The sequence below is a fragment of the Oxyura jamaicensis genome, chromosome 1 (assembly GCF_011077185.1).
Source record: "Oxyura jamaicensis isolate SHBP4307 breed ruddy duck chromosome 1, BPBGC_Ojam_1.0, whole genome shotgun sequence".
Lineage (NCBI taxonomy): Eukaryota > Metazoa > Chordata > Aves > Anseriformes > Anatidae > Oxyura > Oxyura jamaicensis.
In genome coordinates, this window is record NC_048893.1 from 78,523,525 (window position 1) to 78,542,404 (window position 18,880).

The 18,880-nt window shown below is 40.9% G+C and overlaps 2 protein-coding genes across 2 annotated transcripts in view; both read right to left on the reverse strand.

Annotated features, from left to right (window-relative positions):
- Positions 1–618: 618 nt before the first annotated feature.
- On the reverse strand, positions 619–7,110 carry LOC118159918 (natural killer cells antigen CD94-like). Its single transcript, XM_035314456.1, has 6 exons — positions 6,929–7,110; positions 5,720–5,809; positions 4,421–4,516; positions 4,009–4,163; positions 3,344–3,456; positions 619–2,266 (listed from the first exon to the last, which is right to left on the reverse strand). The coding sequence occupies exons 1-6, from the start codon at positions 7,035–7,037 to the stop codon at positions 2,143–2,145; spliced, it is 687 nt and encodes a 228-aa protein (XP_035170347.1). The 5' UTR covers positions 7,038–7,110; the 3' UTR covers positions 619–2,142.
- Positions 7,111–15,499: 8,389 nt separating this feature from the next.
- The window catches only part of LOC118160616 (C-type lectin domain family 1 member A-like), a 19,048-nt gene continuing 15,667 nt past the window's right edge, over positions 15,500–18,880 (reverse strand). The window contains exons 7-10 of the mRNA XM_035315450.1: positions 18,615–18,701; positions 18,167–18,321; positions 15,995–16,107; positions 15,500–15,640 (exon numbers count right to left, since the gene is read on the reverse strand). Of these exons, the coding sequence (XP_035171341.1) occupies positions 15,520–15,640; positions 15,995–16,107; positions 18,167–18,321; positions 18,615–18,701 (476 nt within the window). The 3' untranslated portion in view covers positions 15,500–15,519. The remainder of the gene's footprint in view (positions 15,641–15,994; positions 16,108–18,166; positions 18,322–18,614; positions 18,702–18,880) is intronic.

The following is an 18,880-nucleotide window of genomic DNA, read 5'->3' on the forward strand; positions in this document are numbered from 1 at the left end:
CTGTGTCATGAATATCATAGAATCATTAAGGTTGGAAAAGACCTCCAAGATCATCTGGTCCAACCCTCTCCCCTACCACCAATATTTTCAGACATTCATAGACCAAGAGCTGTCATTGCTGAATGTGGTGGTTTGATGTGCATACCTATGCACACTGGAGACAATAGAAATACATCAAAATGTATTTTAAATTTTGTCTGCTCAAATCTGTTTTCCAACATGAAGAAAAAACCTCAGTCACTTTCAAATGCAGAACAAAACCAAAGGAAGTTCCCTAATCAACATTCCTACTCAAAAGTAGCAAGCTCTTAAATTGATCAACCTCTTTTAAACACAGCCACATGAGTATCACACTGAGGTTTTCTGAGACTAGTGTATGTAAAATTTAAGCTCTTGAATCAACCATAGAATTACAGAATCAATGGATGGTTTAGGTTGGAAGGAACCTTTGGAGGTCATCTGGTCCATCCCATCTGCTCAGGTAGAGATACCTAGAGATGATTGCCCAGGACCATGTCCAGATGGCTTTTGGATATCTTCAAAGGGCCAGACTCTGCTACCTCTCTGTGCTAACTGCACCAGTGCTTAGTCACATGCATAGTAAAGAATTTAAGTGGTATTTGTTTTCCTTGAGTCCTGAAGCACTCTCTCAGTAACCATGATCATTAAAAGGTTTTTGAAGATGACCTTGCAACAGTGACATCTTCCAGCTCCCACAGCACTCATGGGTGCATCCTATCAGAACCAATGGATTTATGTATGGACAGTGTACTTGTGTTCCCAGACCAGAACTTCTTGCTTGCTCCAGACTTTCCCTCTACATTCTGGGGCCTGCTATGCATCAAGGTCAAACTTGCTCATAAAGGCTGAGGCAAAGAAGGCATCCAGTACCTCAGCTGTTTCCATCTCCTGTATAATCGAGTCCACTGTCTCCTTCAGCAGTGGGTCCATATTTTTCCATCTACATTTTGTCACCCAGAATCCATTCCTGTTGTCTTTGACATCACTGGCCAGAGTGAGTTCCAATGGGCTCTGGCTTTCCTAACCTCATCCCTGTCTCTGTATTACTCCCAGGTTACACATCCGTGTATCTACCCTCTCTATGCTTTCTTTTTGTGTTTGAATTTGGCCAGGAACCTCTAGTTCATCGAAGTCTCCTGGCATTTTTCCTGAATTTCTGCTTATTGGGACAGACTTCTCTTGAGTTTGGAGGAGGTGACAGCTGAATATCAACAAGGTATTTTGGATTCCTCTTCCCTCTAGGGCCCTATGTGTTAGGTAAAGAGATGGAGATGTTCCCTCTTAGTTGAAGACCAATGGTCTTAGGATGGCAATCTTGGAAATATCCAATCAGTATGTCCATTCTCCCTGCATAACGGCTATGGCAATTATGATAACAGCATACTGTTTATTAACACTTATTTAACAATGACTTCTGGGCCTTCTTGGAAGATCACATTATTGCGTGTAGAGGAAAAGCATCATTACCTGGATATGAAATTGGAACATACTTAAAATTCATATTCCCCAGCCAAGAGGAGGATGAGGGTGCTAACTGATGTTTTGCTGCTAAGCAGCAAAAAAAGAAGCCATGCATATTCGAGTAGTAAAGGAGAGGAGTGTTTGCTTTGGAGTTTTAGATTAATTTAGAATAACTGAAAGTTGGTGCATTGAAGAGAAAACTGTAAATAGTTAAGAGTTTTTGGAAGTGAATGTATCTTTGTAAATAGAAGTAAGAGAAGACATCTTCTGAGTAAAGTCAAATGGGCTAAAAGGAGAGCCCTGGTAGAAATGGATATATAAGAAATTCTAACCAGTGACAAGAAGTAGCCCCACAAGTCTTTATGCTTCTGAGTTCTTTAGATATGTTGACATGCTTGAGATTAACAGCTTGGCTAAGGTTCAGGTTTCTGTGCTAGACAGATGTTAATATCTTGTCTCTGATTCATAAATATTTGTTATTGCTGATTCTATTTATCTGGAAAGGCTTCCTTTCTCTGTTATATTTTAGTGTATGTGAAGGATAGACTCTGCTTTGAATTTCTATTAAACATTATTTTACATAATCTTTTTGAAAAATCTGAAAATGACAATCCTCTTCATATGCTTTCAGTTCTCCTTCTGCTGATCAGAAGAATATTTTTAGATCAGCTGGACTGCTGCCTTTTCACAGATCCAAGGATATTTCTCATAACAATCCTCACTGTAAACTTTTAACTTACGATAGTATAGGTACGCGCAGTTTTTCTTAGAGGACAAATCAATCCTAGGAAAAAGAACAAAAACCACCATATTGTTAAAAACTTACATATATGTGTTTTGTACAGAGCATAAAGCCCTTTTGGATGATTATACATTATTGCAAAATTTGCACAGTCATGCAAGCTGTTCTTCAACAAAATGTGAAGAACATGACATATAAAACTCAAGTCAAGGCAGTCTCCCACCTTCCTTCAGTGTAAAGATGTAAAAAAAAAAAAAAAAAAAAAAAAAAAGAAAAAAAAAGGCATAATCAAAACAGAAAATGGCACTAATTCCTCCAACAGCTGATTTATACAGTGGTAATTTGAGTCTGAAAACTGAATGGCAGTGGTCTGCCTAAACAGAAGCAAGATCATTCAGCCTGATGTCTACTAGCCGCAGGAATTGCAAGAGTTTGCAAGACAAAATGAGCACATATTTCTCAAGAGGCACTGTAGAATTTTCAGTCAGAAAATGTTGGTCCTGCCTGTGACAGCTGTCCAGCCAGATGAGGACTCTCATATTACTGCATACAGTGGTCACTTCATGTAGAACAAAATAGGAATTCATTTTTCCCCACAGTTTAAATAAAGGAGAAAGAGGCTGAATAAGCTGATGATAATTTACAGAAAAAAAAGTAAATGGGTTTGTTTCACATTCACTATTTTTGTGTAACAAGGATTTGAAAAGTTGATGAATGAGAGAAATGAATTTGGGATAACTGTGGCTGAATAGAAAAGGCATCTGCAGGAAGGTTGTGCATGAGGTAGTCTGTCTTGAAAGAAGTGTGGGTTACTTGCTTTAGAGCTCATGGGTTGTTTCATAAAGAGAATGGGTTTAAATAGTGAGAGCAGTCACTGCACTGGTTCATTGTTTCTTTCTCTTGCTTTCACTTCTACTTTTCTAAAACTCTCTTTATCTTTTTCAGGGATTACAAATTTATAATAGTATTTTAATTCTGAAAGTGTCTGTGGCTATATTCTGCATTGAAACTTTGCCATTAACAGGATTTATTTATTTTTCCCTCTCCCTAAATGCACAGGAAGGATATTGTGCAAGAAGACATTAAAAACTACCAACCATATAGGTTCAGAAAACCTACCAGTCCATCCTCTGTGTAGAAAGTTTTGTATCATCCATCCAAGACCAGCCATCAACTCCATAGGATAATCCAATCCAATACGATTGTTTTTGTAATATATGAGACATTCTGATCTATGAAAAATGCAAAACCTTTAGCACCAAGGAGTTTATGGGTGTGTTTTTGCTTAAATATCTAAATAGCTTCTCCTGAGAAGAGGCAATCAAAGAAAGAACCAAAATAGGCAGGTAATTTGACAATGATATTCTGAACTCGTCATCAAAACTTCATAACATAGTTTCCAGGAGACACTGTCTTTATTTGATATGCAAACAGGAATATTTTGTGTCTGGAATCTTTACAAAATATAAGATCAGGGCAACAATTCTCTCTAGAACTCTATTATTTAGAGTATTCAAAGAGATTTTCTGAATTGAAAATCATCACTTCTGTCTTTCTCAGTATTCAAGACGCTTACATCCAATGACAGTCTGAATAACATCCCATGTTATTAGCTTCCTCATCATTATACTTTTATGATTAAATGCTCTTCAGTCCACATTGGCTCAGACCCTGGGGACAGTATGTCTATTAACGTATATCTTAAAGAGGTATTTGCTGACTGGTGAAGAGTTTTCAATAGTTGATACCATTGCAAAGAAATACCAGTGTGATAGGAATCGTACCAACTTGCTTTTCCTTTTCAGTGTAAGAAGGGTGGAATTCTGAGAAAAGCAAAAGTCTTTACTTTCTTGCCATGTTGCCTCCTTTTCTGAAATGTAGAAACAGGTGTCACCTCCAATCCATTTCCAGTTTACAGGGCACAGTGAACATGCTGGTCCTAGAACAGTAAGAAACCATCAGTCCCTTATAAATAACCAAAGAAAGAGTAGAGAATTGTACACTCATAGGCCTGGAAAGTCAAAGATACGTAGAGCTGAAATGCATATGGCACTTTATGGGTCATATCTATACTCATTTTTTTAATTTATTTTTTTAGTTCATTATTTAATTTCCTATAACATATAACACCCTTATTTAACTATATAAGACTTAACATAAACTTCAGGCTGTGTGAATGGTAGTTCTACTTACTGTTGTTCTTAATGTTCATGTCACCCATCAAGCATAATCTCTCTTTTAGTCCTCGCAAGTTTTCATTATGTTCCACAGGTGCCTGAGAACCTCTGAGACCTGAAGTTTATAAAGATATTCTCCAGTGAGACAAAAAAAAGTTGTGATGATACTTCATGATATGTGCTTCATCATATTTTACAAATTTACTTTTTGCAGCTGTGTGTTCACATACAAATCTGATGCTACAGTGTCACATACGGTGAGGAAAATAACAGATAAGAAAACAACGGATAAAGAGATTCCCAAGATTTAAATGTATTTTAATCACAGTTCCATTACAGGTCATTTGACAACCTAATAAAAAACTAAAACAATGCAAAAGAATATGCTTAGCAAGGAGCATCTTGAACTAATCATAATGATCTTAAAGAAGACTTCTGAGACTTTAAAAAAAAAAAAAAACCCCCTAACACCTAAAAATTTAAAAATAATATTTATTGTGAAAAACCTTAACTCTTGGGTAAACTTTTCTGAGGAAGGCAGGAGGTTTATATATATATATATATGTATATATATGTTTATATATACATATATGTATATCAGGAGTACTTAGATATTAGCTTTTGGCAGTAACAGGTCAGAATGACAATGTCCAGGTTCTGCAATAAGAAGTTAGGACAGTCAGGTCACATGATAAAAGCTAATATAAAATATGAAGGTCTTCAACTCTTCTGCACATCTCAGGTAAGCTGGAATGACAGAGTGAAACAGACAGACAGTGAGATTTCCTCATGAATCTGAGTGCTAGAAGCATGTACCTTTTTTAACATACTTATGTGAACTAATTTAAGATAGTAGTCTTCCAACACAAAAGGTCTCCAAGCAAGGAGAAAAGAACTGCTGTTCCAGCAGAGTAAAGAGGCTTGAAAACCAAGAGAAGAGGAAAGAGAAACATCAAACTGATTTATAAAAGTCAACATTAGAATTTCATTATTGAATTCTAATTAGCAAATAAAAGAGTGATAGATGGATGAGGGTAGAATCCATTTCTCCCACTCTTTCAAAAATACACAACCTTGATTTCTATATCCTTGCTCTGGGCACAGGTCCAGAACTGCCTTTAAAAATACTTCCTCAAAGACCTATGCACCAAGCTGCAGTGTTTATTGCAGGCAAATAGGAAGATGGGGAAGAACAGTATATGTAAGGAGGCTGAACTATGCCTGTCCTTTGTTGCAGTCAGTCTGTCACTTTTCTTCAGTGCAGTTATTCCCAAGGTGTTAATATGAATAAAGGAATACATTAGATTTCAGCACTTACCTAGGACTATCATTCCTATGATGAGGGCCAGGCACAGTACAAACAAAGTGAAGATAGCTGGCAACCATACAGCAAAGGGAAGAGATTGCCCTGGGAGAAACCAAAAATTTACGTGATAGCAGGCACTCTGTTCAGTAACCCTCACAACCCTCCCCTTCCAGGAAAAACCATTTGTTGTCTTTCAAAGTATTTACCCTTCTTGGATATATTATATTTTAAGGATTAACTCAAATGAATGTTGTGAAGAACATGAAGCTCTCTGCAGTGCATCTGTTAAAGGGGTCTGTTTGAAATGAGTCACTGGAAGTATATAGTTTAAATAGAACAGGTAGGAGATTCCTTGCCTTTAGAAAATGATGAGACTATGAAACCTTGTAGTGATCCTATGACTTAGAATTAGGTGATGTCCCCGCTCTCGCTGGCAATACTTTATTATTCTTCTGTGCCAGAATAGAGTAAGGAAATATATCCATATAATCTTTCACTTTGCACAAATCCTTTCTACTCTCAGTGTACACATCTCTCAGACTGCATGCTAGCTCTGGGTTTAAGTCTGGTTAAGGAAAATCCTGGAACTGAAAACATCCACTGAAGTTATGCTGCATGCAAAAGTTCTTGAAAGTTTCCATCAACAAATGGACATGGGAATGCAATATGACAGACCTTTCAGCACATGAACTATTTAACTCAAGACTGAAATACCTAGTTTAGCCCATACGGAGATGTAGGAATCGAAGAAGAGAAATAATATGACGTGCATTCAGGCCCATTGTTACCTTATCCCTTCTGGCCTCAAAAGCTATTAATCATAAAAGCTTCCTAAAAAATTAAGGTTCAGATGACAAAACATGGAAGCTTTTTTTTTTTTTTTTTTTTTTTTTTTTTAAAGTCAGATTATCTTGTCTCTGTAGCAATTTCCTGAAATAATATAAAACAACAAATAAAACTAATCACATTAGCACTGATTCCTATATTCCAGAGTTTGAACCCAAAGCCATCTGTCTTTTTCTACAGAAATTTAGGGCAAGTAACAGCAGTAGCTTCATTCTATGTATTTTCACATCCATGCAAGCTTATTTTTATCAGACAAAACCATATAAATAGTGCACAGAAATAAACATATTTTTCTCATTTACTTATCTGGACAAGAGAGATCATTCCTGTTGTCTACTATAGCACAGAAAGTTCAAGAACAGGTGCCAGTCATACCTTGGTTGACATTCACAGACATATAGTGTCTGGATGGATGCTGTGGCAGGTGATTTAAATGAGAGTATCCATCCTCTTCTGTGTTCATATTCAGTATCTGAGAACTCATTCGTGGTTCAATAATGATCCTCTTAAAAAACTGACCAAATGTTTTGTGAAGGAGAAGCAAAGAGAAAAGCAGAAAGAAGGAAGAGAGAGGAGAATGAGTCACACTTCAAGTTTCCTGAGTCTCGTTATTCATATTCAAGTATTATGTGTGACTCCTCCTTTTCCTCCCTCAGGGGAAGGAATCCTCTCTTTCTGCTCACACATCTCAGCTAGATTCTGCCTCTCCAGGCCTAGAGACACATAGAAATGACATGAGTCCCAGTCATTTTACTGCTTCATAGTATAATTCTTTTCCATTGAGCCTTCCCATGACTTCCATCTCCTTTGAACTTTTCAGATTTTGAAACAGAACAAACACCTTCAATTCTTTTCGGAGGCAGGCTGATTTCAGTTCTGTGCCTTTTTCATTATTCATTGTTAAGGGCTAAAAATCCAGGTGTTTGTATTCAATTCAGACCAAAATTCACAGCTGTAAATATTAGCTGAAACTGTGTAATCACACAGAAAACACTGTCCAGAATCTGTCATCTTCTCAGAGGGAGAATTGGGAAATCACAATGTGGAAAAAGGAGACACAGAGAGCACTTAACAAATAAGCCTTTGTGGCAAAGGCTAACCACAGATCAGACAAAATTAGCAAGAGCATAGCTAGCAGAGCAAAGGAGGTGATGATTCTCTTCAACAGTTGTGCATATACAGTTGGAATAATATGTCAAGCTTCAAGCACCCCAGTAAGAAAAAATTACAAATAAATAAATAAATAAATAAATAAATCATCTAAACCTCAAAAATACTAAAACTGGTCAAGGGGGTAGCCACAAAGATAATTAGGAATCGGAGCACATGATTTACAGGGATTTGTTCAGCCTGGAGAAAAGAAAGCTATTAACAAACTAATTGGAGTCACTGCATAAAGGGGGGTATAAAGGAGATGAAGCCAGACTCAGAAATGTACAATGGAAGACAAGAAGCATTGGGAGTATATTACATGAAGGGGAATTCTGATCTGACACAGGGAAAAATAAATCACATTGAGGTGGTCAAATATTGGAAGAGGTGCTTGGAAAGGGTGTGGCAGCTTTGTCCTTGGAGATTTTCTGAGCTTGACTGGACAGAGGCTGGAGCAATCTGAGCTAGTTTTGAAATTAGCTCTGCTGAGCAAGAGTTTACAACAGATTCACTTCAGAACTCCCTTCCAAGCTAAATCTTTTCATGACTCTGTGATCCATAAGTATGAAGGGAAGACTCACTACAATTTTTAGGGTATAACAGAACTGTAGGGGTTGGAAGGGACCTCGAAAGATCATTGGGTCCAACCCCCCTGCCAAAGCAGGTTCCTCAGAGCAAGCTGCCCAATTAGGTGTCCAGATGGGCCTTGAACATCTCCAGAGAAGGAGACTCCACAACCACACTGGGCAGCCTGTTCCAGTGCTCCGTCACTCTCACCGTGAAGAAGTTCTTTCGCATGTTGGTGTGGAACTTCCTGTGTTCTATTTTGCGGCTGTTGTCCCTTGTCCTATCCCCACAAACCACTGAGAAGAGGTTAGCTACATCCTTCCATCTCGACCCCTCAGATATTGATACACATTGATAAGATCCCCTCTCAGTCTTCTCTTCTCCAGGCTGAACAGACCCAGGTCTCTCAGCCTTTCTTCATAGGGAAGATGCTCCAGAACTCATATCATCTTTGTGGCCCTCCGCTGCACTGTTTCCAGGAGTCTTTTTTGTACCGGGGAGCCCAGAACTGGACACAGACTCCAAGTGAGGCCTGACCAGGGCATAGTAGAGGGGGAGGATCACCTCCCTTGACCTGCTGGCCACACTCCTTTTAATGCACGCCAGGATCCCATTAGCCTTCTTGGCCACCAGGGCACACTGCTGGTTCATGGTCAACCTGTCGTCCACCAGGACCCCCAGGGCCTTCTCCTCAGAGCTCCTCTCCAGCCTGTACTGATACTTCCGGTTGTTCCTTCCCAACGACCAAGGAAACAACAGTAGATCAATTGAAACAGCATCATCTGTCCCTCTTTCTTATAACTTAGAAAAATTTAGAAAGTGAGAAACAAAAGACTGGATACTCCTTCTCAACTTCTCTACATCATCCAACTACAATAGGAGCCCATTCTTCTTTTTGCAAAGCCGTAGCTTACTGTTTGCTGGCGTACTGCACAGTGCTGCGCACTCTCCCCTTTCTTCTCTGGAAGTTCCCCTGCCAGGAGAACACAAGATGTATTAAGTCATGAAAGCCAAGTAAGAAGGTTCTGAATGGTTGTGAAATTGCACCTTACCTGCTGCCTCAGGTACCTCAGATAAGTGCATGTTTATTTAATTTAACACAAAGCAATTGCAAATCCTGACTGAGTGAAGACAGGAACAGAGTGAAGGATTTTAAGGAAATAAGGTATTGTGGGAAAGACCAGGCAGGGTTCAAGTGACAGGAATCTGTAGGGTGACAATGAGATGTTGTAACTTTAAACCCGTCACTACAGATGCATGAACCAGGACTTAAACCTGTGTCTAGGAGTCTGGGTACCCCCAATAAGAGATGCATGGCAAAACTCTGGTGTCTTAAGTCTTAAGACTTTTGTCCTAAGTACCTTTGGTAGGAGCCTCTGGAAGTCAACTAGTTCAACTTCCTATTCAAAGCTTTGCCAGCTTCAAGTAATGGTAAAGTTGCTCAAGGAAGGACATGGGGCAGGCTAGAAAAACACAGGTAATGAATAATTGGCTGAGAGGCTGGTGTCAAGACATGAACTTTGGGTTCTCTGACCATGAGGCAGTTTACTCGACCCCTGGCTTGTTGTTGATGGATGGAACTCACCTGTCTCAAAGGGGGAAACAGATCCTAGCACAGGACCTAGCAGGATGCATCAAGAGAGCTTGAAGCTATCTATGATTATAAAGGAAAGGGATAAAACAGGGCTCACCAGAGAAGAGCCTAGGGGAACAATACTGAAGCTGGGGGTGAGGCAGATGTCTCATCTGAAGTGCATCTACACCAAAGCACACAGCATGGGCAACAAACAGGAGGAGCTGGAAGCGACTGTGTGGCAAGCTAACTGAGCTAGTTGCCATAACTGAAACATGGTGGGATAACTCCCACGACTGGAGTACTGAGATGGACAGCTACAAGCTCTTCAGAAAGGATAGACAAGGAAGGAAGGGTGGTGTGGCTCTTTATATTAAAGAGTGTTTTGACGTTGAAGAGCTTGGGGTTGGGAGTGATAAAATTGAGTGTCTATGGATAATGACTGGGGGAAGACCTGTAGGGGTGACATCTTGGTGGGGGTCTGTTATAGACCGCCTAATCAGGATGAAGAGAAGGATGAGGCATTCTATGAGCAGCTCCCAGAAGTTACACGATCACCAGCACTCATTCTCATGGGAGACCTCAACTTTTCTGACATATGCTGGAAGTATAATACTGCACAGAGGAAGCAGTGCAGGAGGTTTCTAGAGTGTGTGGAAGATAGCTTTCTGACACAGCTGGTACAGGAGCCTACCAGGGGAGTTGCCCCACTAGATCTGCTCTTCACTAGCAGAGAAGGACTGGTGGGAGATGTGAAGGCTGTGGACTGTCTTCATCAGAGCAACCATGAAATTGTAGAGTTTTCTATTCTTGGTACTGTCAGAAGGGTAACTAGCAAAACTGCTATCTTGAACTTTTGGAGGGTGGACTTAGACCTGTTCCGGACACTTGTTGCAGGGGTCCCTTGGGATTCACTTCTGAAGGGCAAAGGGGTCCAAGAAGCCTGGATGCTTGTCAAGACAGGCCAAGGAGCAGGCTGTTCCTGAGTCCTGTAAGCCAGAGGGGAAGAAGACTGACATGGATGAACCTGGAACTTTTGCTGAGACTCTGGGAGAAAAAGGGAATATACGTCCTCTGGAAGAAGGGACAGGCTACTTGGGGAGACTACAAAGAAGCTGCTAAGATATGCAGGGAGGAAGTTAGAAAGGTAGAAGCCCAACTTGAACTCAGAGTGGCCACTGCAGTAAAAGAGAACAATAAATCCTTTTACAAATATATTAACAGTAAGAGAAGAACCAAGGAGAATTTCCATCCTTTCCTTGGTGCAGCAGGGAATGTGATCACTGAGGATAAGGAAAAGGCTGAGGTTCTCAATGCCTTCTTTACATCTGTCTTTAATAGTAGGATCAGTTCTCAGGGTACTTTACATGCTGACCTGGAAGTCCCTTGTGATCCAGGTAGAGAATCACCCCCTGTGATTCAGTAAGAGACAGTTAGAGACCTGCTCCTCCATCTGGAATGTCACAAGTCCATGAGACCAGACCATGGGACCAGAGGGGCTCCACCCTAGGGTGCTGAGGGAGGTGGTGGAGGTGATTGCCTAGCTGCTTTCCACCATCTATGAGCATTCCTGGTTATCTGGAGAGATCCCAGAGGACTGGAGGCTTGCTGATGTGACTCTATCTACAAGAAGGGCCATAAGGAGGATTCAGGGAACTACAGGGCTGTCAGCCTGACCCCAGTTCCAGGGAAAGTTAATGGAGCAAATCATCCTGGGTGAGATCACATGGCACGTGCATGGAATCCAGGGAATCAGGCCCAGCCAGCATGGGTTCATGAAAGGCAAGTCATGCTTGTCCAACCTCATCTCCTTCTATGACCAGGTGAGCTGCCTGGTAGATGAGGGAAAGGCTGTTGGTGCAGCCTACCTAGACTTCAGCAAAGCCTTTGACACGGTGTCCCACATTATTCTCCTGGGGAAACTGGCTGTCAGTGGCCTGGACAGGTATACTCTTCTCTGGGTAAAGAACTGGCTGGAGGGCCATGCCCAGTGATTAATGGAGTTAAGTCCAGTTGGCATCCCATTACAAGTGGTGTCCCCCAGGGGTCAGTACTGGGGCCTGTCTTGTTTAATATCTTTATTGATGACCTAGATGAGGGGATTGAGTGTACCCTCAGTAAGTTTGCAGATGACATCAAGTTGGGAGGTAGTGTCGATCTGTCTGAGGGTAGGGTGCCCCTTCAGAGGGATCTGGATAGGCTGGATTGCTGGGCTGAGGTGAATGGGATGAGGTTCAACAAGGCCAAGTGCTGGGTCCTGCACCTGGGACACAACAACCCCAAGCAGTGCTACAGGCTGGGGGATGGGTGGCTGGAAAGCTGCTTGGCAGAGAAGGACCTGGGAGTATTGGTTGACAGTTGTCTGAATATGAGCCAGCAGTGTGCTCAGGTGGCCAAGAAAGCCAACAGCATCCTGGCTTATATCAGAAACAGTGTGGCCACCAGGACTGGGGAAGTGATTGTCCCCTTGTACTCAGCTCTGGTGAGGCTGCACCTCGAGTACTGTGTTCAGTTTGGGGCCCCTCCCTATATGAAAGACACTGAGGACCTGAAATGTGTCCAGAGAAGGGCAACAAAACTGGTGAGGGGTCTGGAGCACAAGTCTTATGAGGAGCGGTTGAGGGAGCTGGGATTGTTTAGTCTGGAGGATGCTCAGGGGAGACCTCATTGCACTCTACAACTTCCTGAAGGGAGGTTGTGATGAGGAAGGGGTTGGCCTCTTCTCCCAGATAACTAATGATAGGACTCAAGGAAATGGCCACAAGTTGCGTCTGAGGAAATTTAGATTAGATATCAGGAAAAACTATTTCTCTCAAAGAGTGGTCAGGTGCTGGAATGGCCTGCCCAGGGAGGTGGTGGAGTCACCATCCCTTGTGGTGTTCAAGAAGTGTCTGGACCAGGTGCTACGAGATACGATTTAGTAGCATAGTGGGTAGTACTGGTGATAGGAGGACAGTTGGACTAGGTGATCTTGTAGGTCCATTCCAAACTTGTGTTTGGACTTGTAGGGACTTGTAAGGACTTGTCCAGTCAGATTCACATAGTCTTCAAGAATGGAGATCTCCAAGACTTTCTGGATACCCATTCCTTCTTTGGCCACATACACTGTGAAGAATTTTCTCCTTATGTCATATTAGGATTTCCCTTATTACAGTTCCTGTTAGCTGCCTCCAGTGCTCTAACCAGCACTGACAGAAAGTAAGTATGAATCTGGGGGGACAAGACAGAGGTGCTGTTGGCTTTCTTGGTCATGTGAGCACACTGCTGGCTCACATTCAACTAGCTATTGACCAATACACTGGGTCCTTTTCTGCCGGGCAGCTTCCCAGCCACTCATCTCCCAGCCTGTAATGCTGCTTGGAATTGTTGTGCCCGAAGTGCAGGACCCAGCACTTGGCCTTGTTGAACTTCATACAGTTGGCCTCAGCCCATCAGTCCAGCCTATCCAGATCCCTGTGCAGGGCCTTCCTACCCTGGAGCAGATCAACACTTGCACCTAACTTGGTGTCATCTGCAAAATTACTGAGGGTGCACTTGATCCCCTTGTCCAGATCACTGACAAAGATATTGAAGAGAAATAGCCCCAATACTGAGCCCTGGGGGACACCACTAGTGACTGGTCTCCATCTGGATTTAACTCCATTCACCATGACTCTTCAGGCCGGGTCATCTAGCCAGTTATGAACCCCACAAAGCGTACACCTGTCCAAGACTTGAGCAACCAGCTTCTTCAGGAGAATGCTGTGGGAAATGGTTTCAAAAGCCTTACTGAAATCTAGGTACTACATCCACAGCCTATCTGTCATCCACTGAGCACATCACTTTGTTGTAGAAGTAGATCAGGTTCATTGATCAGGATGTGACTTTTATAAACCCATGCTGACTGGGCCTGATCACCTAGTTGTCCTGTAAGTGCTGTGTGATGGCACTCAAGATCATCTGCCCCATGAGCTTTCCTGGTACCAAGGTCAGACTGACAGGCCTGTAGCTTTCCAGATCCTCCTTCTGGCCCTTCTTGTAGATGGGTGTCATGTTTGCTAGCCACCAATTGACTGGGATCTCCCCTGATAGCCAGGTCTGCTGATAAATGATGGAAGTCAGCTTGGCAAGCACTTCCACCAGCTCCCTCAGTACCCTCGGGTGGATCCAATTTGTCCTCACAGACTTGCATACATCTAAGTGGAGTAGCAGTTTGTTAACCATTTCCTTGTGGAATATGAGGGCTTCATTCCGCTCCTTGTCCCCACCTACTAGCTCCCTATCTACCAGATGAAACATATCTTACTTTCAGGCATGCACTTCCTATTGCAATGGTAAGGAATTCTAGTTAGTTCATCTGGTAGCTCATAAAACCAAATCACAGAACAGAATCCTCTTGAAAACCTCTAGTACCAATAAATTAGGACTTGGCTCTACTGAATATTGTGATTTTATTCAGTTTACAAAAATCTTTCAGCGCATTAGATAGAGGGTTTTTTGTTTGTTTAGCTAAGGAACTGCTTCAGTCTTTGAGATCATTTTCAAATTAAATAATAAATATTAATGGCATAGCATTTTTTTCATTTATTTTAGGGAAAGTTTCCAAGTATTAAGGCATATACATACACACATACATACATACAAAGAGTATATACATATATATACAACAAAAGTTTGCATATGTGATACTAAACAGATGTCTATTTCCTAACACAGAACTTCAAAGAACTCATGCAATGAAACTCCACTGAGAAATCTGGAGATTTCATTTTATTCTAGGAAGTACGACAAGTATGTCACGTAGTATGTTCCTTGGGCTCCAGAGATCCCAAACAGTGTAGACAACACAAGAACATAAGTAAGATTTGTGGCCATAGATTGCACATTAGCTTGAACTGTCAGTGAATGTAGCTCTGAATGGAGCATGACATTGCTATCCTTGCTGGTTTTTGTATAGCAATTATATTTACGATAGCACTGAAATTATATTTGGGTAATATTTTATTCTCACCATGACATTTGGCTCTACTTTTCAATGAGATTGCTTCCAGGGATTCCCTGTACTCTTCTAACAATTCCCTGTACTCTTCCTTTTGTTTCTATAAATATCAGTACACATGCAAAGAGAATTTTGTGGGTAAAAAGACATTTGTGTTCTTTCCCCATTCCTATATCTCAAAAAGGGAAAGAGCAGGAAGAACAGATTTAGGAATGAAGGCATGACTAGGCAAAATCGTCAAAGAAAGGCTTAAGGGTGTACTAGTTAGTATGTACAGTGATTCAGTGGGTAAAATCATCAAGAATGTAGTTGGAATGCTTTATGACTGACAGGTGTAAAATGCTGAGGAAAGAAGAAATTCTGAGTGAGGCTTAAGAAATATAGAGATCTAAGAGAATGTGTGGTTGACCTTCTAGACAGTCATGCAAGTATCATTTCTTGACAGTAGCTAACTCTCTAAAAGTAACTCCTATGTTTTTAGCTTTTAGCTTGTAGAATTTTTCTCTCATTCATAAGCCTAGGAGATAAAATGCAGGTAAAGAGAAAGTTTTGTCTCTACTGATCTATCTATTTGTATCACCATTCTGAGAAAGCTGTATGATAAACAACCTAAAATAAAAATATATTTAAAACATCTGGTTCCTAGAAATGATATATAACAGTGACAGAACCTGCATCCCTACTTGCAGTGCTTCTTCAGGCAAAATGAATAGCACCTTTCTCACAAATCCAGAATTGCTTTGTCAAACAGGAGTTACTGGCATAAATAATCCGTCCATATAAGGAAGCACAGAAGATGTGTTCATATAACACTGTCCTAGAAAATTAAAAGATATGGATTAATAACGTCCTACTGACATCATGTACTCTATATTTGGATTTGTAGTGATAATGATTTGCCACTGGAATGTAGAGTCATTTCTCCCTTTGAGCTATTTTATTTCTACTGTGTTGTCTTTTGGGGTCCAGGGCCTGTGACTGAGCCATAGTTTGTTACCCATTGTTCCTTACACAGGACAGGAATTAGTAGTCCTATAGCAGATAAAATGATCTCCATGTTCCTTCATCACTGCACATGTGGTAAACATGGGAAAGGGGAATCATAAATGTCATGGAGTTTACTGGAGCCCAGAGGAGAGAACCACACTAGTCTTAAGTTATGAAGGCTTACCAAGTTTTGGCTTCTCTTGAGAGAGCTGTTCCATCTTCCCAGTACCAGCCATTTCTTTCAGAGATGTATGATAATCCAACCCAATAAAACTGTGAATCCTGTGGCAGAGAGACCTGTAGCAATGGGAAGATCATCACAATAATATTTCAAAAATAAGACCCAAGCTGCATATCTTCCAGCTGAGAAGGTTCTGCAGCCAAAGGAGACAACTTTTACTCTTTTACAACTTTTAACTGTTTCTGTGCTTGTTAGCCATGAAACAGTGCTGACTGCTCTGATTATAGAATCATTCAAATATCTTTAGTTATTTAACTGTGTCAAGACAAACGTACCCTGGATCTGCAAAAGAACTGTTTTTATAAAGAAAAAAAATTTGCTTTGCCTTGCCATCTTTTAGGTATCTACACAACCTTTATGTACCTACAGTTCAGATTTAGACATGGGAACACTGTCAAGGCCCCAGTTAAGGTCTGCAAAGATATGGCCAACAGAGCCAGTGGAGCTTGAGATATGATTCATCTCATGCAGTGGGAGTGGTACAGAATAGTGACTGTATTGTAGATCTCCCACTGATTGCGATGGAGCCTAAGAAAGTAGCTTTGAAGTTGCAGACCACTTACAATATAGATGCCTGATGTTAGGTGAGATGAATCCCAGCCTAGAAGGCAGATTCTGGTACCTAAACATAGGTCTTTAACACTATTTGAGATAGCTTAAACTGTCTGAAGTTTTCACATATGGCTGATAGACAAGACCCAGAACCTGTGCCCTTATGAAGCACTACTTGAATGTGAAAGAGGACAATGCAGGTCATCTCAGATTGCACTAGACACCTATGCCTAGGAGCCTGAATCATTCCCTACATGTCCAAGTGCTACCTATGAGGTTTCTCATCATCTTAGCCTGTTCAGATCCTCCATATACTCTCCTATTGCTTATTAGCATGTTTAGGGACTCATTCAAAACCAAAAATCTAAAGGTGGCTTCACCTGGGCTAGCTTCAGTCTGACTCTAGTTGCATATACCAAACATGGAAGAAAAATCAAACACCTAGACGTCTGAGATCCAATGACGCAGGGATTTATATTTCATACCAAAATTATCTCTTGAATTCAGTGTTGAAGGTGTGGTGTTCAGGTGTTGCCCAGCAGTGTGAACCAAGATTCTGAGCTCAGGATCATAGAATCATAGAGTCATTTAGGCTGGAAAAGATCTTTAAGATCATCAAGTCCAACCATCACCTGACACTACCAAGTCCACTACTAAAACACGTCCCTAAGCACCCCAACCACATGTCTCTTAAATACCTCTAGAGATGGCGATTCCACTACATCCCTGGGCAGCCATTTCCAATACCTAACCACTCTTTCTGTGAAGAAATTTATCCTGATAGCCAATCTAAATCTTCCCTGGTGCAATCTGAGACTGCTTCCTCACATCTTGTCCCTTGTCACATGAGAAAAGAGACCACCATCCTCCCTGCTGCAACCTCCGTCCAGGTAGTTGTAAAGAGGGACAAGATCATTCCTCAGCTTTTGCTTTAATCACAGATTTTTAATTAGATAGCAAATATAAATAAATAAATAAGATTACTCAAAACTGTTCATTCCCTAAATCTTATTTAGTCGTCATGATATAATCTTCTTCAGTCTAGCCTTTCTGCCATCATCATTGATCATTCTGTGATCAATGTCAATCTATGAATGGTGTAACACAAGGACAAAACCCAACCTGTTTACTCTTACTTTGCACAGCACCATGGTGAAAGACAGCATGAATGACAGCACAATGGTTAATCGGCCACTCTAGATCAGGTGTAGATGTGGTTTTGAAGCTAGGAGCCCTCAGAAATAAAACTTATGGAGAGAGATAACAGAAGTAAGTATTTTAAATGCTGGGAGTTCCATCCATGCTGATAGTATGTAATTTGTTTTCTCTATGAAAACCTAGAGGTAATTAAGGTATTTTATGAAATGTTTTATTTTATTTTTCATAACACACAATTTAGAATTTGTTTCAAGACATGAAAATTCTGTAGCTTGCAGGAAGATCACTTGACCCAGGGAAAACCAAATGAAGGCACTGTAAATGACCAAACCATTTTCTGCCTGCCACATTTCTTGGAGTTAAAAAACACATGATATATAGGAATATATGAGGTTAAGGCTGTACCATCTTTGCTTTATCTTTCAGCACAAGAAGAGTAGAGTTTCTAGAGGAACAGAACTCCTGGCTTTCCTTCCATGTTTTCTTCTGCTTTGAAATGTAGAAGCAGCTGTCAGCTCCACTGCTTTGCCAGCTTGCTGGACAGAGAGCACATTTTGTTTCTAGAAGTCAGAGAGAGAGTATTATGCAGATCTGCAAGGAATACTAGTATTTTAACTGCTGGCTTGTCTGGGAAAAGAAGATTAAGAGTAACCATGAATCAGCTGAGCTTCTGGGGGGCCTGTGAGAGATGAGTTATTTTGCATGTTAACATACACATATCCACATCTCAAATACTATCACCGTTAATAGCAAACAGTAGGTGATCAGATTATTTTCCCTGTGATTGTATAGTCTCTCAGGCAATGGGCTCTCAAAGGGGATGATTTGGGTTTATTTACATAACCACTTTTACCATTGTTCTCTTTCCCTTCGGAACACAATGCTTCCCTCATTTCCTGCAGCTTCTTTCCTTCTGCAGAATCCTTGGGAACCTGAAAAACTAAAGTGAATGAAAATTCTTATCAGAGTACTTTCTTTAAAGAGTTTTAAATTGTAGCTTTGGGCATTCTTTTAATTTCTGTTTGTTTCATTTGCAAGTTGATTTGTGTATGTACATCATCTGCATTTCATTCCTTTTTCAAAGGGGAGAGGAGAGGAGAGGAGAGGAGAGGAGAGGAG